This window comes from Hydra vulgaris, chromosome 01, assembly GCF_038396675.1.
Source record: "Hydra vulgaris chromosome 01, alternate assembly HydraT2T_AEP".
Taxonomy (NCBI): Eukaryota; Metazoa; Cnidaria; class Hydrozoa; order Anthoathecata; family Hydridae; genus Hydra; species Hydra vulgaris.
The window spans coordinates 37,589,979-37,615,175 of record NC_088920.1 but is presented as its reverse complement, the minus strand read 5'-3'; the positions used below and the strand labels follow the sequence as shown (position 1 = coordinate 37,615,175).

The 25,197-nt window shown below is 29.1% G+C and overlaps 1 protein-coding gene across 1 annotated transcript in view; it reads left to right on the top strand.

Moving 5' to 3' along the window:
- LOC101238393 (eukaryotic translation initiation factor 4E type 2) overlaps positions 1 to 24,888 on the top strand; it is a 145,719-nt gene extending 120,831 nt beyond the window's left edge. Inside the window, exons 7-11 of the mRNA XM_065788084.1 lie at positions 2,428 to 2,505; positions 19,312 to 19,386; positions 19,480 to 19,541; positions 23,017 to 23,091; positions 24,636 to 24,888. Coding sequence (XP_065644156.1) covers positions 2,428 to 2,505; positions 19,312 to 19,386; positions 19,480 to 19,541; positions 23,017 to 23,091; positions 24,636 to 24,678 — 333 coding nt within the window. The 3' untranslated portion in view covers positions 24,679 to 24,888. The remainder of the gene's footprint in view (positions 1 to 2,427; positions 2,506 to 19,311; positions 19,387 to 19,479; positions 19,542 to 23,016; positions 23,092 to 24,635) is intronic.
- Positions 24,889 to 25,197: the final 309 nt, after the last annotated feature.

The window sequence follows — 25,197 nt, the reverse complement described above, 5'->3', positions numbered from 1 at the left end:
GACAACATACCTGTTATAGTCTTGCAGAAGTGTTCTCCGCAGCTGTCATCTATACTTTCAAAACTATTTAACAAGTGCTTATCAGTCTTATTTTCCAGCCTGCTGGAAAGCAAATCTATTATTTCTATTTTCAAAATTTCTGAAGACCGATCAAACTACCATCCTATTAGTCTTCTTCCTATCATAAGCAAGGTTTTTGAGTCTTTAATTAACAACACTTAATCTCTTATCTTGAATCTAATAACTTACTTTCAGATCATCAATATGGATTTCGATCTTCTTGTTCTACTGCTGATATGTTAACGGCAATCACTGATGAGTTTTATTGTGCATTATATAGGTGTGTAGAGGTTAAGGCTATTGACATTTCTAAAGCCTTTGATAAAGTTTGGTATGCTGGTCTTCTCTATAAGCTTTCTTCTTACAGTGTATCAGGTAACATCTTTAAGACTTATATTAAATTCTTCCTTACCAATCATAGTATAAAAGTTGTCCTCAACAGACAGCACTCTTTCATCTCCTAGAAATTCTCACATCTATGGTAACATTGTTTGTTGATGATACTGCCATTTATTCTTGTCTTGATAAAAAGCCAACACTCTCTGATTTCTTAGAGGGGGCATTTGAGGTTGAAAAATCTCACTTCTGGTACAGCATGTGGCTCTCAGTGGTTGGTGAACTTTAACTAAGATCAAAATCAATTTTTTTCAACTAATTGGTATCGCAACAATCTAGATTTTTCTATATTTATGAATCATAATGTACTTGCTGAGTCATCTACCCTTTATCTTCTAGGATTAACTCTTACTTTCAATCTTTCTTGGAAACCATATATCATCTTTCTTGGAAACCATATCCAATCTTTCTTGGAAACAAATATCAAATCCATTGCAAAATTAGCATCTGCTAATAAGGTCCCATCACTTTATCATGTTTGCCACTTTCTTATTCTATATTTTAATCTTTTATCTCTATAAATATCAAATATTTCTTATATAGAGTACTACATATCTGGAGCGGGTCTTCGAATGACTCCCTTTCTTTTTTTGACAATGTGCAAAAAACCAATGCAAACATAGTTGGATCTGCGCTTGCAGCCAACCTTCAACCATTGTCACATCGTCATAATGTTGGTTCTCTTTCTCTTTTCTATAAATACTATATATTGGACCCTGCTCTAATGAGCTAGCGTCTCTTGTGCCATCTAATAAAATTCATTCTTGTTTTACTTGTCATTAAATTAAGTCTCTTCCTTTAACTGTGACTTTTCCTAAGTGTTCCATAAATTCTTATTCGTCTAGCTTTTTTCCTCAAACATCAGTTCTTTAGAATTCATTCCCTTCATGTTAAAAAAAAGAAGAAAATGATATCTGCTGCTTACAAATTGCACAAAAGACTAAAACAGTTACTTTTTAGGGTGTCCCAGAAACACTGCTCAGAAAATCAAAACTAAAATTATGTTAACTAAATTTATGTTATTTAAATTATGTTACTAAACAGTGTTTCTTTTATCAAGTTGTGATAAAATTAGGTTTGGCTTGCCTAATTTTTGAAATCCTAATAACTCCCAATTTTTTGTATGGTAATATATATGATATAACATTCCTATATATAATAAAGTTAGGTTTGTGAGTTAAAAACACTTTGAATTTTAACTATGTAATTCAGAACCATCAACATTCAGTATACAAGAACAAAATTTTTCTGCAGATCAAACTTCATTTCAGCTTCACAATAAAAAAACAGTTTTGTTATAATTAGAAATAAATATATGGAAATAATATCAAATAAAAAATTTTAATTTATATTTGTAATTTCAATAATAAATAAATTTATTGAAGATATAATTAAATATTACTTAAACACAGATTTGTATTAAAGAATAGAATCATTAATATATTTTTTTTATTAATAACAGTGCAAAAAAATTATTTATATTTTTAGTTATTTTTTATAATTTTCAAATAAAAACTTGGAATCTCTATATAGTTACATTTTTTTTTTCATTGTAGAAAATTTTTTTTTACCATTTTTTTTTTTAAATACTTGATTTAAATAAATGTATTTTTTCAATTTAAAAAAAATAAGAGTTTGTTTACTTGCAAGTTTGTAAGTCTACTTGGAAGTTTGATCCACTCTACTAGTAAGTTTGGAAATATTTAGTAGGTTAAGTAGCATCCTGTAATTTTGCATTAATTTGAGATAATAAAAATCCTGTAATTTGATTTAGTTTGAAATAATATCTATTAAGTTTGCACAGTATTTCCATGTTAATGTTCTGCAAATAAAAAATGTTTTACTTCATATCTAAATCTTTCATATTTTTATTACTATTATATTTTATATTATCAAGAATATGTGTTCTTTAACAAATAGTTTTATTTAGTGATATAGAATCTAATAATTATAAAACCAATTTTTTTTTAGGATAAAGCAAATAAAAATGGTGGCAAATGGATAGTTAGACTAAAGAAAGGTCTTGCATCACGTTGTTGGGAAAACCTAGTAATTTGATATTCTTGTTTTTTTTTTCTAAATTTTTTTATTTATTGTTAATAAAATTTTTATTAGTAAAACTTGTGTATTTAGAGAGTGAGGAGGGAAAAATCTCTAAATACACAAGTATACACACACATATATGTATTCATACACACACACACAGATATATATATATATATATATATATATATATATATATATATATATATATATATATATATATATATATATATATATATATATATATATATATATATATATATATATGTAAATGACAGGGGTTGATATTTGACTGGGGCCAGGGCCAAGTTTGATTAAATATAGTCGGGGCCAGGTTTATGACTGGGGCTGCATAAACATTTACACATCCTAAAGTATAATTTTTTTATTCAAAATTTATGTTATGTTTTGCATATATATGTATATATAAACATCATTATGATCAATATGACCATCATAATCATCATTACCATCATCATGATCATCTTTTCTTTCAGCAAATACTACACCATATAAATATAAATATATAAGTTTATATAAATATGAAAGGATATTGTATGCCAGCATCTAAATAAATAGCAAATATATATATGTTTATGTCCATAATATGTATGCATAAAGCACATCTTAGAAGCTTTTATTCCTTCTGGAGTAAAAGTTTGGAAGCTTTTATTTCTACTCTTCAAGTTTAAGTGAAACCTCATTCTACTCCATATTTTTCACCATCTTGGGGAGTTGCTTTATTAATCATTTATTTCATCTTTTTTACAAGAACATCACTCTTAAGAAAAAATGGCTTTTTATTATTCCAAGAAGCCAATTTAAAAAGATTCTGTCTGATGATAAGCTCTGTTATTCTCAGTTTACTAAGTCTTGTATCTTATATCAGATGTTAGGTTCTAGAGACTTTTGGTTAGTTTTCAACAATGTCATTAACTAAAGTAAGTCTAACATTTAATCTTACTAATCATATAATATTTGATAATATTTAATTTTTTAAAAGTGCTAAATAAGTGATTCCAATTTTTAAAAACTCTAGAAAACACTTTGACCTCTCCAACTACCCTAAAATCGTCATGAAAATTTAACATCTAAAGTGGCTCTATATGTTGACAACTCAACTTTATACTCTTGTCTTGACAAAATTTTTTTGCAATAATGTTGGTATTCCTATATTGATGAATAACAACCCTCTTACTCTCAGACAAAGTCATGAGCACATTGTAAATGTAATGTGGTTGTGGTGTAGTAATAGAGCACTTGAGTCATAAGAGAGAGGTACTGGGTTCGATTCCCACCATTTCTCTTGTAGTATTGCGCTCAACTTGTTTCTCTGCACAGCAGCCTTGGTTTTCAAGGTTTTTGTGTTTTGGAGTTATATGGTTGAGAGAGGGTTATAACCACAATTAAGTAGCCTCCTAATCTGTAGTAGCGTTTTTAGCTTTAGGGAAAAAAATTAGACCTGCTTTATCTGCCAAGCTTGAGCCACTCTTCCATTGTTGTAAGGCTGCATTTTTTCTTTTTTCTACAAATACAATCATGATCAATGCTAAAATAAGCTATCATCTCTATTACGATAAACCAAAACTCATTCTTGCTTGTTTTTTATTCAGCAAGTTGCATTCTTTTACCGTATCTATCCCTTTATGCTATAAAAACTTTTATTAGTCTATTTTTTTTCCTTGCACATCAAAAAAACCTTATAACTATTAGCCATCTTCATGTTTTCTTTTATATACAACCTACAACTTTTTAAGTCTAACCATTTCATAGTATTTTTACTTATTCTCTATTTTATTGTAACTCATAACTTAATAGTGGTTACTTGCAATCTTGTTGGAAGGAAATTAGAGTTTGAAAATATATAAATGTATGGCAGTATTTAATAAATAGTAAATGTAAGTATAAAATTATAATATATAAAGTATTGTAATTTTTTTCTAGCCCCGACTATCAATCCCTGCTAAATGTTATAGCTTAGCTAGGGCTGTGTTTGAAAAAAGTCTCATTTTTAGTCAGGGCCGGGGGCCCTAGTCACTAGTATATATATATATATATATATATATATATATATATATATATATATATATATATATATATATATATATATATATATATATATATATATATATATATATATACATACATACATACATACATACACACACAGGCAGACACACATATTTAGAAAGGTATTTTTAGCACAAATATTTAAATGTAAATATTTTTAGAAACAGAGTTTTTTTTTAATTTTTTAATAATCTTTACATTTACTATTTTTACAATACATGTTTAGATAATAATAATAATATTAATAACTATTTATTGCTAAAATTTAGCGAAATAACAATTAAAATGATTTAAATGTTTATAATGTTAAACGAGAGTGTGTAATAAGCATGCTCTATATCAGCCGGTGACTTTATATTCGCTTTCAATATATTTGTTTGATCGATTTTTAAATATTTTCACTGATGTAGATAGCACGACAGACAGAAGAAGACGATTCCATACCGTGGCTATTCTATTAAAAATAAAAAATTTTTTTAACGGACAGCATTTTTTTATTAGTCCTTTTTTGAATCCAATGGGATTGCTTCTGTATGCAGATTGTTCCATTAACTCATCAGGTTCTATCATTCTTTGTGACATAGATATACACAGTTTAACTTGTATAAAACTGTGGACAATTTTGAAGCACTCAATCAAATCTCCTCTTAATCTTCGAGTTTCTAGCGTTTTAACATTAAACCTTTTTAATCATGATTCTTAACTTAGATGTGTGAGGTATCTTGTTCGAGTTACTCTTCTTTGATCTTTTACAAGAGCTGCTATACCGTATTTTGGTGGATTCCAGATTGGTGCTGCATGTCTTTGATGCGTCGAACAAAGACTTTATACAATATTTCACCAATTGAGGTGGTGTAGAATTCAAGTGTGTGTTTAATTAGACCTAGCATTCTGTTAGCTCTGTTGGCACAGTAATTGATATGTTGATTGTATTTTCCATCAGTAGATGTCATAACGCTTAGATCTTTTTCTGAATCGGAGCTTTCATTTCGAATTCTTATTTTTTGATTGTAGTCAAAGATAGTATAATTTCTTTTTTGATTATACTTACCAAAATGCATTATTTTACATTTTTACTTATATTAAGTTACATCTTCCATTCCTGACACCATTTAGCTTTTTTATCTATATCATTTTGTAATTCGTTTCTTAGTATTTCAGTTTTATCCAGCTCAGCAAGAGTTTTACTATCTTCGGCGTGTATTTTTATTACGTGGAAAAGTTGACAAGAAAGGTCATTTATGAATAAGTACTGATCCTTGTATTACACCACTTCTGATTGGACTCCAGCCAGACTGTTTTTCACCAAGTACAACTCGTTGTTGTCTGTTTCTTAAGAAAGATTTCATCCATACAGCAAATTTATTATTAAAACTGTAGGATTTAACTTTATGGATAATGTATCCATGTGATACAGTGTCGAATACTTTCGCAAAATCAGTAAATAGGACATTGACTTTATGTTTGTTATGTAAAGCTGTACTAACAAAGTCTTAATACTCTAGCAAATTTGTGAAACAGCTCTTTTTTGGCACAAAACCATGTTGTTGCGACGTGATAAGATTACTTGTTTTTAAATGTTTCATCATGGAGTAACAAATTATACTTTCCATTAATTTACTTATGACTAATGTGAGCGATATTGGCCTATAATTACTTGTAATAAGTCGACTTACGCTTTTGTGTAATGGCGCAACATTTGCCTGGCTCCATTGCCTCGGTAACTAAGTTAAATTAAAATTTTTCATGAAAGTTATTTTTAGAGGAATACAAAATAACATTGCACAGTTTTTTAGAACAAATGCACTTATGTCATCAATTCTGATTGATTTGTAAATATTTAACTTTTCTAGTTTTTTTAATATTGTGGTTTCACAAAAAAGAAGATCTGTGTTATCGTTTGCTTGAGTTAAGGATTGGTTCTCAAATTCAGGTAGCTCATTATTTAGATTATTTGTGAAGACTGATTAAAAGTGTTTGTTTAATATATTAGCTATTCTCATTTCATTGGTGATTAAATTGCTGTCTTGTATTGAGTTGACACTCGAGTTTGATTTTAGTTTCCATTTAACAAACAAAAAGAAGTTTTTAGATTCGTTTTTTATCTTATTTATAAATGACAATACAAATCGTAATTTCTTATTCTTTTTATGGTTTACATTCTTTTGATATTCTTTTTGTTTCCAATTGTTTATTGTTGTGTTTGACATCTTAGATACTATTAGAATTTGTACCATGCAAATGTTTGTCCTAAACAAGTTTTTTTGCATATGAATCAATCCATTTTTTGCTTGTTTAGTGTTTTAATAGGAATATATAATCGACATGCTTCTTTGTATATCGATAAGAATGGTTCGTTACAAAGTTGAATACAATCACAGGGTTCGAGCACTTGTGACCAATTTATGCTATCTATATATAGTCTTAGATTCTCATAATCACCTTTAGTGTAATTGTGACGGTGGTTAGAGAAACGATGAAAAGATTGAACATTTTGAGTCATATTCCTATATTATACAACAATGTCCATGTGTAATGTTGCCAAAAGCCCCAGAGATATCTCTGATATTCCGTCTCACATTTCAGTAAATATTAGATCGATTGAAGACAAAATTTTAGTGTTTTTATAACATGTCTGGAAATTTACATGATGAATTAAATGACAATCATTAACAGTATTGATAAAATTTAATCACTTTCGAGATTCTGTTTGAATTGAATAGGTTACATTCTACGTCCCATTTGATGACATTTGACAATAACACAAGGATTGTCCATAATTTATGCAAAGCTAAATTTATTTAAAAAGCAAAAGTAGGAGATCTTAAGCTCTTTTATGCGGCGATTTTTAATAAACTTAATGCGCTAATTTAGTTTTTCATTTAACTTTAGGCTTTAACTTGAGGGAAAACTTTTGATCTCTTTTGTTTTGTTATTATTGAAATTTAGTGTTGTGTAATTTTATGGACAATCCTATAGGCGTTAGGGTGGGATGAATTTTTTATTTTTTTTAACACAAAAAATGTTAAGGCGCATGAGCTAACTATAGAAATATGAAAATTAAGTATCGATAGTTTTTGCTTTCAGACACCATGCAAAGAAACATTGATTTTTGAATATATGTGTTTTAATGCTTTAATGTTTTTGGTTATTATAATCTAATTTTTGTTACAAGGTATGTAAATAAAATAATGATATTGATATGTTGAGTAGTAAGAGACCAGGGTTGATATTTGGCCGGGGCCGGGTTTGATAAAATATAGCCGGGGCTGGGCTTGTGACTGGGGTTGCATAAACATTTATACATCCTAAAGTATATTTTTTTAATTCAAAATTCATGTTATATTTTGAATATATATGCATATAAACATCATTATGATCAACATGATCATCATAATCATCATTATTATCATCATTATCATCATCATCACCATCATCAACAACAGCATGATCATGATGATCATCATCAGGCTTTAGTCTTCCTCTTTTATGCTGTTTCTCTTATATAAACAATCAAGAGCTTTTTTTTTCCTTAACTAAAGCTCATTCATACAATATGTAAGGCACTCTCTTCAAGTTTTCTTACACCTATCACTATCATTTTCTACTGAAGCTGCTACCTCTCTACACGCTGATAACTAAATTACTTTTTCTAACAAATGTTGTTTGATACAACATTTTTTCTAATCTGTCTGAGATTATGCCTCCTTTTATTGTCTTGCTAGAGTCACACCATACATCCATCTGATCATCTTCTCTTTCAGCAAATACTACGCTATATAAATACTAAAGTTTATATAACAATAAAAGGATATTGTATGCCAGCATTTGAATAAATAGCAAACATGTATGCTTATACAATTAAAATGTATGCATAAAGTGCATCTTGGAAGCTTTTATTACTTCTCTTCAATTTGAAGTCAAGCTTCATTCTACTCCACATTTTTTGGTTAGTTTACAACAGTGTCATCTTTTGGTTAGTTTACAACAGTGTCATTAACTAAAAATAGTCTAACATTTAATCTCTAATTCATGGGTCTGATCTTTTTACTTCTCCCCAAAACAAAGCAGAGTTATTTGCAAAGAAATCTTACTCTAATTTGACTCTTGAATATAATGGCCATATTCTTCCTGACAGTTAAACAGATTAACCCATTGTTAAACATCGAAATCACTCTGGCTTTCAATGCTATAATTAATTCTCAATTAAACACTTCTACAGTTTGTGCTTGATAATAGATTTCCAACATAGTATTAAAAAAGTGTTCTCCAGAACTCTCTTCAATTTTTGCTAAAAAAAAGTGCTAAACAAGTGTTTCCAGTTTTTCAAAACTCTAGAAAACACTTTGACCTCTCCAACTATCCTACTAAAGAATGGAAATTGTTTTAGTAGAATGAATACTAATGTCTTCACTCTACTAAAACAATTTCCATTCCTATTATTGGTATCCTTGCAGCTGAATTTAATTTAGCCACATTTTTTATATGTTTGCAATATTATTAGATCTTTCACTAGAAATGCTAAACTGAAAATAAAGATGAAGATAAATGCTTTAGAGACATTTTTGCACAGCAGAAATTTTGAATTAACCAAGAACAACTAGACAAATGGTCCTTAGAGATAGTAATAAACAACTGGGAAAATTAGCTAGCAACAATAAAATCAAAGAAAGGGAACATTGACACCAAAAATCTAAATTATATGAATTAAAATCAGAAAATGCTTTGGTACTATGAGACTATTTCTAATGAAATCATAAATGACACATGTGAGCAAGATGATAAATATGAAAGATCTCATAACAATCAAATGAAAGTTCAGAAAATAATCATTACTTATCTCACAACTTTATTCTGAAATGTATAAAGCAATTGGCTAACAGATTGCTTTACTTATATGTTAGTGCAGAAAATCCATTTAAATATCTAAGGTGGATAGTCTGATTTATTGTAACTTTTATGCCCCATCATGGTTCAACATTATATTTAATTTTTCATTCCAAGATGGTGCAAGGAATTTCAATTTTATGATCAGTAAGTACTAGAATATACTATTGGCTATAAAGTTAAAGCATACTATTGGCTATAAAGTTAAAGTATAGTATTGGCAGCTGTTACTGACAGTGATGAAAAGATTAGAAAGTTTACATTCAACAAAATAATCCTTTCATGAAATGAATATGATGACACTCAGGTCTTATGTTTTCACAAGGATGATATAAATTTATTCTGATACATTTTACATGAACATGACTAATTGGGAGACCACAAAGATTACTATACCCTCACTTCTAATGGACATTGATGCAACAAGAATAGAAACCCATAAACTGTTAATTCTACCATAAGATCCTTGTTACTCTCTAGATATTGAAAGAAATTTCGAGGATATGTTTGCGACACATTTAAAAATCTATGGCCATGGTTCTCATCACAAAGTTGTTTTACAAACCAAGAAATCTTGATTAGACTTATTTTATGTAAAAACAAATGCTAGTTTTTTATGATTTACTTATAGTTGACCAATTTTTAAAAATAAATGGTTTTTCAACAATTACCGTATAATTTCAATCTAATGGTGCACAAGAAGGCCTAATTTTATTGGCCCAGTTAAATTATAAAAAAGTTTTATCTGGTAAGTTAAAACTTGTTAGATTCACCCTAATCAGTAAAGAACCCAGAGTTTATTTGGGGATACCGTTTTTTTTCTTCCAACAATGTGGGGGAGGGAATGTTCTTGTGGTTGTTACCCGTATCCTCCCCTTCTTCTACCAGTCAAAAACTTTTATTTTAAAGTTATTAAGACTTTAAAGTTTACAAATAACTAAATCTTAATAAAATTTTTATTAAGTTATTATAATCATTATTTTTAAATTATTGAAGTCAAAAAGAATATAAAGAGAAACAAAACTTTTTGAAGTTTTTGTTTTGTTTTTTTGTTTTCCTAATGTAAAATAAAATAGCGAGCTAAGGATCAAAAGTTTATTCATTCAAAAATTAAATTTGCGCAATTACTATATTGTTATGAAGACTGAAATTTTTAGTTCATTTATTCTTAAAAATAGTTAATTCCTAATTGTTAACAACAAAAAGTTAACATTACTCTGAATGAATATTTTAAAATCTTTCAAAAACAATTTTTATTGTACATTCAATTGTTTTTAAATTGAGTTTCATAAAAGAACTAAGGATTAAGAAACTAGATTGAATGTTATTTTTACACGGTTCACTTATTTAGTAATTTTTTTAAAACTTTATTTTAAATCTATATACATAATTTCTCTTTCTTTTCTCTTACATCATTGTGTGTGTTTTTTTTTAAATTTTCTTTTCTTGGGATTTTTTGACTCTATATACATCCTTTCTTTGAGTTTTAATACAAATTTGTTGGAGGCAGAATCAAAAATCAATATAAATAATTTTAAAAAACTTATACAATTAAATGTATCAAAACAACATTCATTTGATTTGCAGATGTATGTAGATGTGTGAGATTTTAGATCTCCTTAGTGTTATTATTTTGTGTTATTATATAGTGTTATATTATTTATAGTGTTATATTATTTGTGTCTTAGTATGACAAGTAGTTTCCCCAATAAACAGGATTTATATTCTGCAAAAGAAATCAAGCTATGTTCACAATTGATATAGTCTAAAAATAAATACATTTTCTAATCGAAAAGCAGCAAAAATGTCACCTTTATTTCCTGTAACTTTTGGGGTACCTTAAGGTGTTCTATCCTTGGTCCTGTTTTGTTTCTTATCTACATTTATGATCTTCCTGACAACCTTACTAAAGAGCTATCTAATGTAGCTCTTTTTGCTGGTGACTCAACTTTATACTCCTGTCTTTACAAAAAGTCTTCTCTTTTCAATTGTTTAAAACAGGCAGCCAATCTTGAATCTGATCTCACTTCTGTAACAGATCAGGGCTCACAGTGTCTTGTAAATTTCAACTCCAATAAAACTCAGTTATTTACTGCAAACAGGTATCACACTCTTCTTTACATCTTCTTGGATTATCATTTACTTTTGACCATTCATGGAAACCATATATACAATCGATTGCTAAATTAGCACCTGCTAAGATTGCTTCTCTTTAACGTGCTTGTTAGATTCTATTCTCTAACTCTGCAAATCCCTTCACACTATTCATCCCTGTATTGAATACTGTTGTCATATTTGGGCTGGTTCTTCTAATGATGCTCTTTCTCAAGACAAGATCCAAAAATGCATTGTAAATGTAGTTGGACCTGCTCTATCTGCTAAGCTGAGCCTCTTTCCCATTGTCGTAAAGTCTCTTTCTATCTACAAATACTATCATGGTCACTGCTCAAAGGAGCTATCATCTCTAGTTCGATCAACTAAAACTCATTCTCGCTTGACTCGTCATTCAGCAAAGTCTCTTTATTTACTGTATCTATTCTTGCATGCTCTAAAAACTTTTATTCATCTAGTTTTTTCCCCCACACTTCAACCCTTTGGAACTCTTTCCAATCTTCATGTTTTTCTGACTCATACAAACGTAAACTTTTTAAGTCTTCTATCAACTGTTTCCACGCTCTATAACTCAATTCTTTTTTTCTAGTAACTTCCAACTTAATAGTGGTTGCTTGCAGCCTTGTTGGGAGTGATCAGAATTTGAAAAAAAAAAACAAAAAAACAACCTACAAAATATTTTTAGCAAAAAGTTTGTTTCCATTCTTTTTTATACAATTTGATTTATTTATCCTCAAAAATTTCTATGCAAAGATTAGCAAGGGAGAAAGGAGAACCCATAGCAACACCATTTGATCATAATTTTTCCCGTATAAAAGAAAACGAGTTTGAGATGATCCAAAATTAAAAAACCGCTTTTACTAATTTCAGGATTGGCTAACATACTAACATTTTTTATTAATTGGAAGTGTAAAATGTACAATCAAGCTAAACCAAAAAAATTGGTTAATGCAGTAAAAAATTCAGGACAAAAAAAATAAACTTTAAAATAACAGATTAAAATGAAACACCTATTATTTTAGATAACAGCTTAAAGGATATAGGGTATAAAAATTGTATAAACTGTTGAAGCTGCTAACCAAGTAAAGTCTCACAGAAGCAAAAAAAAGCAATTTGGAAAGCAATTGGAAAAATTCAACTATTAGTAGGTTGTTGAAGAAATATTAACACTATTAAAATGCTGTCTGTTGAACAGTTAAAACTATGTGTTGGATCATTTAGAAAGTCTAAATTTTTTTTAAAAAATTGCTACATCCTTAATGCTGTCAAGAAAGATAAAACTAGATAGTAAACCTTACAAGTATCTCATCCAAAAAGAGTATTAGGTGAATTTTTTGCTGGAAAGCAAATAAAATTTTTTGGATTACAATACAGTTTTTTCTTTACAGTCAGTGGGTTTAGCACAAAGATTGAACATGCAAACAATTGTCCAAATTTATTTAAAGCAGCAAGTCTTTGTTTGTTTTGCTTATATTGTTTGATCTCACTTTTGGAAATTCAACCCCTAAACATGCAAGCAGGCTTGGCCGGGAAGGCGTGCGATTTCAAGTCTTTATATGACCACGCAAATAATATTTACAAAAAAAAATTAAATTTTATAAGCGACAACATTAAACAGCGACGGTCCCTTTGAAAAACTTTATATAAGAATCATTAAAGTTTTTGTTGAAAAGGAAAAAAAAAAGACTAACTTTTTTGAAAGTTGTTTGAATTAAATAACTTTGATCTTTACTTATGTTTTTATATTATTGAAATGCATTTAAATAAAGTAACAAATCACTGCCAATGATTTTTTATAAAAACATTAATGAATAGTATATATTTTTTATAATTTATACAAGTATTTTTTTTTTATTATAAATGTTTAAAAAAAAAAAAAAAATTATATCAACTTTTTAAATAAACAATTTAATTATTTTTTCTTTTGTGCGAAGAATTGTTAAGAATCTTTTTTTAAACTTTTAAATGTGCGCGTTTATTAAATAATTGTTAGATGTAAATTGTTACTTTGTTTAAAAAAGGTTTCGCATAAATTATATTATAAAAACATTAGTAAAGATAAACAATTCAAAGTTATTTATTTTAAACATAATTTAGATAATCTTGTCATTATAGTTAATTATTTATTTTAGTTTTAGTTTTATTTTGGTTATTTTAGTTTTAGATAAGTTATTTTTATTGTGTTTTTCATTATTTTTTTTTACAAAGGTTTATTTGCTTCTTTTACGATAAGTTTTTTTTTTAAGTTTCTTTATAGTTACGTCAAGATAATTTTTTTAGTGCATTTTTAAAACGTATACAAATTTTCAAAACATATTAGCAGCCATGGTCAAGTTAAGTAAAATCAAGTTGTATTTGCGTGGTCATATGATGACGTGAAATCACACACCTTCCTGGCCAAGCCTGCATGCAAGGCAATCTTTAAACATGACAAAAATAATAATTTTTGGTGTTGTTTTAGTGCAACTCTGAAAATTCTACAGGGGTAATGACACTACGAACAATATTTACAAAATCCTAATTAACCCACTTTGACCAAGTATAAAAGTTCAAAAATCTAAAATCTAAATTGATAAAGCTATGTCTTGGCCAGCACAGCTTCCTGATTTAAACCCCATAGAAAATCTTTAGTTTATATTGGATAAAAATAGAGTAGAGCAACAAATGAATAGCTGTTTCGAATTCTTCTTCTTTTCTTTTTTTTCAATTCTAATTTACCCCAAACAAGGCTGCAAGCCACCACTATTAAGTCGGGAGTTACTAGAATGCAAAGGTATAAAGAAGGGAAGACTTAAAAATATTTTAGGTTGTATGAGTCAGGAAAACAAAGATTCAAAAGTTCAAGTTTTTAAAAATGGATTTAAGTTTAAGGTAAAAAACTGGACAAATAAAAGTTTTTAAAGCATGCAGGTACAGATACAGTATGCGAAGGATGCAGCATTGCTATATGTGAGAATGAAGAAGCAAGAATAAGTTTTGGTTAATGGAACTGGAGATGATAGCTCCTTTAAGCAGCAACCATAATAGTATTTGTACAAAGACGAAAGAAATGCAACTTTACAAAAGTGGGAGAGACGCTCTAGCTTGGCAGATAAAGCAGGTCCAACTATGTTTATAATGCATTTTTGGACCTTGTCTGAAAGAGAAAGAGCATTATAAGAAAAACCAGCCCAAATATGACAACATTATTCTATACAGGGACAAATAAGAGGTTTGTAGAGGTAGAGAATGGAATCAGTAGTAAGAAAATGGCAGGCATGATAAAGAGAAGCAACCTTAGCAGATACTAACTTTGCAATCAATTGCATATATGGTTTCCATGAGAGGTCAGTAGTGAATTATAATCTAATAAGATGTAAGAAGAAGACTCAGTGAGAGGGTTGCCATTCATTAATATAGGAATGTCAACAGTATTGATGTTTACATAAATGAGTTTTTATTGGAGTTGAAATTCACAAACCACTGCAAGCCTCGATCTGTTACAGAAACGAGATCAGAAAAGAACTATCGAAAAGAGAAGACTTTTTGTTAAAACAGGAGTATAAATTTTAGTCATCAGCAAATAGAGCCAATTTAGATGCAAGGTTGTCAGGAAGATCATTAATATAGATAAGAAACAAAACAGGACTAAGGATATGATTGGAATGCTTTGCTAATGTTAAAAATGTTTCTAGATAGTATGCCTTTGAGATGCACAGAAATCATGAAAAGCAAAGAAGGTTGAATGAGTGCAATACAGATAAAACTTGAACAATACTTTACAAATCCTAATTTCTTTTTATTATACATAATATAAATAATATTTTTATCAAATTTGATTTTTTTTACTTATATTAGATGAAGAAATTTTTTTTATAAAAAATTGAGCGTGGCTTTTTTTCCACCCCACTATATATGCGTTCCCTAGTATCCTAATATACTAAATTCTTTAAATTTCTTTAAATATAATATAATATATATATATATATATATATATATATATATATATATATATATATATATATATATATATATATATGTATATATATATATATGCGGTAGTGGTGTAGTGGTAGAGCGCTCGCTTCATGAGCGAGAGGTTCCAAGTTCGATTCCCGCCACGTCCCTGGTAGTACTGCGCTCAACTTGTTTCTCCGCGCAGCGGCCTTGTTCGTCAAGGTTCCTGTTTCGGAGTTAAAGAGTTGAGAGAGGGTTATAACCACAAGTAGCCTCTTCATCTGTAGTGGCCTTCTCGGCCTTGGGGAGGTGAATTATTAAAAAAATAAATAATAATATAAATATAAAAAATAATAATAAAAAATATATATATATCATATATATATATATATATATATATAATATATAAATATATATTATATATATATATATATATATATATATATATATATATATATATATATATATATATATATATAGATAGATATATAGATATATATATATGGAAAGCGGCATCTGTTATCCCTATCTTCAAAAATTCTGGAGAGCGATCTGATTTGTCTAACTACCGTCCCATAAGTCTTCTTCCTATCATAAGCAAGATTTTTGAATCTTTAATTACCAAACACTTAATTTCTCATCTTGAATCTAATAACTTACTTTCTGACCATCAATATGGATTTCGATCTTCTCATTCTACAGCTGATTTGCTAACAGTAATAACTGACAGGTTTTATCGTGCATTAGATGAAGGTGGAGAGGTGAAGGCCATCACTCTTGACATTTCAAAAGCTTTTGATAAAGTTTGGCATGCTGGTCTTCTCCATAAGCTTTCTTCTTATGGTGTATCCGGCAATATTTTTAAGATTATTGAATCCTTCCTTTCCAATCGTAGCATAAAATTTGTCTTCGATGGACAACACTCTTCTTCTTATTCTGTAAATTCAGGGGTTCCTCAAGTTTCTATCCTTGGCCCTATACTCTTTTTAATTTACATTAACGATCTTCCAGATGTTCTCACATCTAAGGTGGCATTGTTTGCTGATGATACTACCATTTATTCTTGTTGTGATAAGAAACCAACACCCTCTGATTGCTTGGAGGGGGCATTTGAGCTTGAAAAGAATCTCACTTCTGCTCCAGCTTTGGGCTCACAGTGGCTGGTGAACTTTAATTCAGATAAAACTCAATTTTTTTCAGCCAATCGTTATCGCAATAATTTAGATCTTCCTATATTTATGAACGGTGATGTATTCGATGAGTCACCTACTCTTCATCTTCTAGAATTAACTCTTACTTCTAATCTTTCTTGGAAACCATATATCAAATCAGTTGCAAAATTAGCATCTGCTAAGGTTGCATCTCTTTATCGAGCTTGTCACTTTCTTACTTCGGATTCCGTTCTCTATCTCTATAAATCTCAAATCCAGCCTTGTATGTAATACTGTTGCCATATCTGGGGCAGATCTTCTAATGATGCCCTTTCTCTTTTAGACAAGGTGCAAAAACGCATTGTAAACATAGTTGGACCTGCTCTTGCAGCCAACCTCCAACCATTATCACATCGTTGTAATGTTGGTTCTCTTTCTCTTTTCTACAAATACTATAATGGGCACTGCTCTAAAGAACTAGCGTCTCTTGTGCCATCTACTAAAATTCATTCTCGTGTTACTCGTCATTCAATTAAGTATCATCCTTTTTCTGTGACTGTTTTTAAGTGCTCCAAAAATGCTTATTTGCCTAGTTTTTTTCCTCGAACATCAGTTCTTTGGAATTCGCTTCCTTCTTCTTGCTTTCCTGATTCATATAATTTGCAATCCTTTAAGTCGTCCGTCAGTCGTTATCTTGCTCTACAATCTTCATCTTTCTCATTTCTCTTTCAGTAACTTCCAACTTTAATTAGTAGCTGCTTGCAGCCTTGTTGGAAGCGAAGATGTTTAAAAAAATGTATATACATATATATATATATATAAATATTTATATATATATATATATATATATGTGTGTACATACAGTCACAGACAAAAGTTTGGAAACACATAAAAAAATTGCAAAACGCATTCTTTTATTCAAGTGAAAAATAGCAAATGTGTAATAATATAAAGAAAATAAAAGTAACAATAAGCACCATAGCTGATAGACTAAAAATAGTTCATATTGCACAAAAATAGTTTGTTTAAATTATTTAGTATTTTGTATGGCCGCCAGGATTTTTTAATACAGCTGCTATACGAAGAGGCATTGAATGAATTAGTGAACGACAGTAATCTTCGGTGATAACCGATGTCCAGGCTTGCTAGACTTTTTCCAGGAGATCAGCCTGAGAGGTTGGATTGCTTTCTGCCACTTTTCTCTTCATAGTGTATCACACATTTTCAATGGGATTTAGGTCAGGCGAGTTACCTGGCCATGGTCCCAAGATTTCAAAACCTGATGATGTAAGCCACTGTTTCACTGCTTTAGTACCATGGCATGGCGCCCCATCATGTTGAAAGACTGTGGTTCCATGTATTTCCATAAAATTAGGCAATTTTTTTTATAAAATACCTAAGTAAACATTGCCATTAATGGTAGTTCCATCTGGCATATCCCAGAGACCTGCACGGCCAAACACTGATATTGCTCCCCAGATCATCAGCTTCTTTGGTTGTTTGACAGTGGGCAACACGTACTTGCTATTGTACCTCATTAGTGCTGGGCGCCAAACCTTTGGTGCATAAGAAGTAAATTGTGTGAATATTGACTCATCACTAAACATAACTCGTTCCCAATCATGCTCGGACCAGCCCTTGTATTTCTCACAAAATTGCAATCGATCTTTAATGTTTTTCAATGACAGCTTTGACTTTCTTGCTGGTCTGCAGCTTTTCAAACCTTTTTCAGATAATCTTCTTTGAATAGTTTAGAGGCTCACGTTTCTGCAGCTTTCCGGTAGTCTACTTCTTATGAACCCAGATGTTGCACTAGGCATGCATACAGCAATCCTATAAATCGCACGATCATCTTGCACTGTAGTTCTCCTTGGTCGGCTAGAGCGAGGGCGTGATGAATACGTTTTAGTGTCACTGATCCGTTTAAATGTTTTACAAGCTGTACCAGGTGATATATTTAAGATCTGCCCAATTGCTCTAAATGACTTGCCTTCGGATCGCAATATTTCCACCTGGGCTTGTTATGTAACTTTCAGCTCTTTTTTTTTACCCATCCTGTAATAAAAAAAAGAATAAATTGATATAATATAAAAACAGAAATGAACAGTAATTACGTTTGCCTAAGTTAGTTCAGTATTTACAGACAGTATAGTTTCTTAATAATTTTAACACTACATGTACTGTACTGTATACCTGAATTACATACCTGTATACAGGTAAGCAATTACAGTTACAATTACAGTAATTTAATTCATTATTACTACAGTCATTAATTTATTTTACACATAGCAACACCTAGCAAAAGCTTATTATCACTCACTTTTCTACAAAGCTAAATAAATAAAATATAACAACAAATTTATTTAAAGCGACACAAAATTAATCTTACCTTTATGAATTGCAGAGGGTAATAAAATTCAAATTTGCCTTAATTACTTTGTTTATACGATCAACTTTAACACGTATTATGAAATAGCCAATTACTTTAATATTATGCAATCATCAATATAATGATTTACGGGTGCCAAGGTAATTTGCAATGAAATATCCTTAAAAATCACTAAAAATTACAGTGTTTCCAAACTTTTGTCCGTGACTGTACTTGCAAATTATATTATAATGATTTTTTCTAATATTTTTATTTGCCTCACATTAGATTCTTGCAATGCTGGGGGAACAATTTATGGTTGGACAAGAAATATGTGGTGCAGTTGTTTCAATTCGATATCAGGTTTTTAACTTTTGTTAACATGCAAAATTTAAATTTAAAGAAATATAACACTGAAATTGCTGAAAAAAAACTTTACTTTTCTTTATTTAACAGGAAGACATTATTTCAATATGGAATCGAAATGCTAGTGACCAGGCAACAACTTCAAGAATAAGGTATTTACTTAGATTTTATCATTTGAATTAAAAAAAAAATCTATTTTAAACAAAAAATAATTTTGCTACTGTTAAATGTACTTTTATCATCATCAGTTTATTTTTTATCAATTTTAAACAGACTAAACCTAGAAGACTTGAAAAATTGTAAATTGTATGTGTCATTGTAATTGTATGTGTCATTGTAAATTGTATGTGTCATTGTAAATTGTGTCAGGAAATTATGAAAACAGAAGAGAATTCTAAAGCATAAATCTTTGTGTTGAAAAATTAGAATAAAACTTTTTATGCATGAATAATTAGAGTGATATGGCTGAATGATCATGTGAGATTGACTTTAGTGATGATCGCTCACTTGAGTAGCAACCATTATAGTATTTGTAGAAAAGAAAAAAGAAATGCAACCTTTAATTATCAACCTTACAACTATTGGAAAGCTTATCAGTTTAAGCAGGTCCAACAACATTTATAATACATTTTTGGACCTTGTCTAACAGAGACCTTGTCTAACAGGACCTTGTCTAACATTAAAAGAACCAATCCAAATATAACAACAGTATTCCATATACAGGCTAATAAGAGATTTATAGAGGTAGAGAATGGAATCAGAAATAAGAGAATGGCATATAAAGAGACAACATTACATAAAATTTATCTGCCATAGCATTACTTAAACTGTTACAAAAAAGAGGTCAGATTCAAGATTGTGTGCCTGTTCTAAGCGATTAAAAAAAGGTGACTTTTTGTCAGACTGAATTATATAGTTACATCATCAGTAAATTGAGTACTTTATTGTTGTCTATTAAGAAAACTTTAATGCTGTAAAAAACAACTTACCCAAGAACATTTTATGAAACAAGCTTATGAAGACTAGCATGTATTTATTGAAACCCTTTAATAAATCAAGAGTAAGTTGAGCTTGACTTGTTGAGCCCTCAACAACAAGTTAACAGTAGAACAAGAGAATCGAAATCCATTTAAAGAGTTGTTAATCTCAAGATGTTTGTTAATTTCCAAACAATGATCAAAGGTTCCAGAGAACAATCTCCAGAGTTTTTATAAGTTGGAGCCTTAAGTCCCATTTGACAGCCAGAATGTAAGCAAAATTCAGTTAAGCACTTGTTAAATATATTTAAGAGTAATATTGAATATTTAAAATAGTTCTGGAGAAAGCTTCTGTAAAAATGTGACAGAAATATTGTCCAGAACACAAGCTGTTAAGGCTCCAAATTTTAATCAAGAAGAGTTTAAGTGAGAACAACGTTGTCGGCTTTATAACTGATAGCAACACTTTATAAATGATAGCAACAGTGGAAAATAACTTGTAGTAGCAGCCAAGGTAGAAGTGATTTGGATGTCTAATTAACCTGCTTTGTTGGGATGACAGAAAAAGTCTGATCATTAAATTCAAGAGATGAGTAAGAGGAAATGTTCTTTAAAATAGTTTTGCCTTATCCTTTGGAGAGGTAATGAGATAAGATCAAGTTATAAGATCAAGTCCAAGTATTATCAAGATCATGAGAAGTCTATGTATGAGAGGAATCTTTTGCGTCTTTATCAATGACATTATTATTTAGTTTATAAATTTAGTTAATTAGATTTAATTAATTTCATATTGTTCGGTTATTAATGTTAAAAATTTTGCGAAAGTCTATAGAACCTAACTTCTTAGATAAATATGAATATGAAAATTAGTATTCTGAATAATAGACCTTAGCACCAAACAATGTCTTTTTGCGGTAATATTTTTGTGAAAAAAAACACGATAAAAATTAAAAATAGAAATAGCTGAACAAGAAGGAGAAAATCCAGGGGTTAGATCAATTCTTGACTTAAATCTAATAAAAAGAAATAAATGCCTGCGTGCTGAATCCAATAAATTACTAAGGAAGCGCAACTTTTATCAGTTACATCTTCTTTATAATCAGCATGATCTGAGTGAGATCATAGCATGATCTGAACCACCTAAAGGAGAACATGAAGAAACTGAGCACAAGGTCAGAAACAAAAAATTCCAGGAGTTAAGATAAGTGATTAGGATTGTCTAGAAAACAAATCATGAACTGTTTGTGTATGAAATTGAGAAAGACAAAAATACTGAACTTTAGAGCCAACAGGGTCAGTGGTAGTCAGAACTGAGCCATTCAGTGCGACGAGTATTAGAGTTATCAATAAAAACAATACTGGTTGTTATCAATAAAGTTTATCAATAGTTATCAATAAAGTTTATCAATAGTTATCAATAAAAACAAAACTGGTTGTTAAATAAGGAGAATAAGCAGTTTGATCAGATGCAATATTGAAAAGAATGCTTGCAAAGGAAACTTGGGTAGGAGGAGACTGATAAAGAACAAAAAAAATGTGATTAAATGAAAGTACATAATAGAATAGTGCGAGGATTCAAACCCAACTAATAGGTGAATTGATGCATAACTATGTATTCAGGCCAAGGATTTGACTATTGGGTTTACATTGCACCAGCCTAATAAATGAAGGAGTGTGAAGATGGTCAACAGATTTTCTGTTTACTCCTAAGCCTTTGTTTAGGAGGCCTTCTACAAGACAGCAGCTGGATGCAGTTAACATCTGCTTGAGACTTTTTTTTATTGAGACACCATCTCTAGTCTTTGATCAACTAAGAGCCCTTAATTAGAGGACATTTTAATTCACAGTTAACCTACTCTTTGCCTAGATAAGCAAGCCCTACAAGGCTGCAGGAATGTGGCAAGTTTATCAATATTGACTTTTAATATTCAGAGCAATATTTTTAATGAAGTTAAAAATTAAACGCAGATAAATTTATATTTTTATCAGTTGAGAGAGGGTTTTAACCACTATTAGAGTAGCCTCCTTGACTATAGTACCCTTCTTAGCCTTGGAGAGGTGAATTAACATATTAAAAAAAAACCTTTAGTTTGGACATCAATTTACTTGTATGAACGCATGTTACAAATGGAAACCAACTGGAAGCATCAATAGATTTCTCTGATAAGGCAATTGTTATCTAAGAGTATCATAGTACTAAAAGACTGTAAAGAAATTTTGATGAATGAAATGTTATTGGGGCTAATAAATATTACCAGTTAAATATGTAATAAATGTTATATTACCTGGTAAATTTAAATTTTTTTTACAAAATGGTATGTATAATATAACAAAATGGTATTTATAGTTTAGCAAAATGGTATTTATAATATAACAAAATGGTATGTATAATATAACAAATGGTATGTATAATATAACAAAATACAACAGTCATAAAGAAACTTATATGGGAAAGAAACAAATATAGAAAAATGTTATCATACAAGAAATCTTTTTTGTTTTGTTATTTTTAATATGTTGGGTTGTTTGATCAAGTCCCTTTATTTTATTTGCAGATTTTTTTTCATTAACTCAACCAAGTTGAGAGTTATAAACTTGGCCACTTGAACAAATTTTAATTTTGCTTTTAAAAATTTTTTGAAAATTTCAGGGACACATTACGTAGAGTATTAAACTTACCACAGAATACCATAATGGAATATAAAGCACATATGGCTAGCTTAACGTGAGTTATATTGATTTTTAACATAATTTGGTAAAAGTTTAATTGCATACAATAAAAAAATCATAAAGTGTATTGCAGTTTGACCATTAATTAAATTGTGATACACATCAAATCAGTTGACTGCGCATCAAACTGCTAGGAGTCAAACTGTGTGTGTGCTATTAGTCAAACTGTACACCAAACTATGTGTATGCTAGAACTCAAACTGTACATCAAACTGTGTGTATGCTAGGAGTCAAACTGTGTGTGTGCTATTAGTCAAACTGTACACCAAACTGTGTGTATGCTAGAACTCAAACTGTACATCAAACTGTGTGTATGCTAGGAGTCAAACTATGTATCAAACTGTGTAATGAAAGTCTACACATTAATGAAGTTTTTGTTCAAAAATTTGATCATTAAAAAACGTTTTTTCCAAAAAATCCTAAAATATGTCAGTCATAAAAAGGAATGTACATCATGTAGGAAATTGTTTAAATGTTTAACAGAATGTACATGCAAAAACATCATTAAAGACAAATCAGACATGCTTTATTAGAATTTGCCAATACAATATTTTGCCTTTGTGGTTAAATTAATAATACCAGATCAAAATATAGTTTAATTATTGATTTAAATTGTATTTTGATTTGGTATTATTTGTTTAATGTCTTTCATAGCTGAAATTTAATGTGTATTTTGAGGACAATTATATTTACAAATTATACAATTACATCTACAAATTTTACAAATACTTATACTTGTGATATTTCATGTGTGTTTTTGTTTACTTTTAAAAAAAGCACTACAATCATGTTGTTTCATATGAATTAAAATAATGTTTTTTTGGACACCATGTCAAATTAGTTTTTAATGATTTTTGGTATACTGCTGTAATATAGCTAATTGTTAATTGATTTTTAGTATACTGTTGTAAATTGGCGAAATAAATAAAGAAAATAAAGAAATTTAAAATACTAAAAATAAGTAGTTGAAAAGAAAAAAGTCTTTAAAACAGGAAGTAAAAATGCAAGTTTAAAACCAAAAGTAAAAACTTATTTCTATGCTAATTATTCAATTCATGAACTTTGTGGTAATTTTATGGCTGGGTAGTTCGGTTGGTTAGACGCCACCGATTCAGCACTTAAGTATTACTTAGGTATAAAATTAGTTTTTATAACTAGATTGATAAGTTTATTTGCTTATCATTCGACTATTTAAAACAATAAGGCAAAGATTATAAGGAAATATTGGAAATATTGTGACGCAGTCTCAGTGTTTGATTTAATAAAAAGAAAAAGGGACAAGTGGCAATAGTTTTAAGTTATGATTATTTGTTTTTATTGTTAGACTTTCATTTCATCGTAATAATAAAATATATCAAGCTTATTTAGTTTTTATATTCTTTTTCTATACATTTTTTATTTATTATTTAGTTTTTATATTCTTTCAAATAAAACTTTTATTAGTGCCTGGTAATCTCTTTCAAATAATTTTTTTTATTTTATTTTTTGTATTTATATATCTATTATTTTTATATATTTTATTCTGTTTTTTTCTTCTAGTGATCATTCGAGTTATAGAAACACAAGTGTATTTGTGAAGTAACACAAAAAGAAACACAAGTGTAATTGTGAAAAAGTTGGAAATTTAATTGACCTCTTTTGTAATGTCGATAAACTGTCAATTTGTGTTTATATGGTAATTTCTGATGCAAGCCAAATAAAAAGGAATGTTGTAAAATAAAATAGATAACCAAAAGGAATAAAAAAGGAGATAGTAAAAAAAAGATTTTAAAATAAATTTATTAGATTTTAATTAATAGCATTATTTTAATCATTTTTTTATTAATTACTCTCTTAATAAATATTTTTAAATAAATGGGTTTGTGTAAGTTTGCATACATAAATTATATACTTGTTCGAACATGTATGTATGTGTATGTATGTATGTATGTATGTATGTATGTATGTATGTATGTATGTATGTATATATATATATATATATATATATATACACACACACACACACATATATATATATATATTTATATATATATATATATATATATATATATATATATATATATATATATATATATATATATATATATATATATATATATAC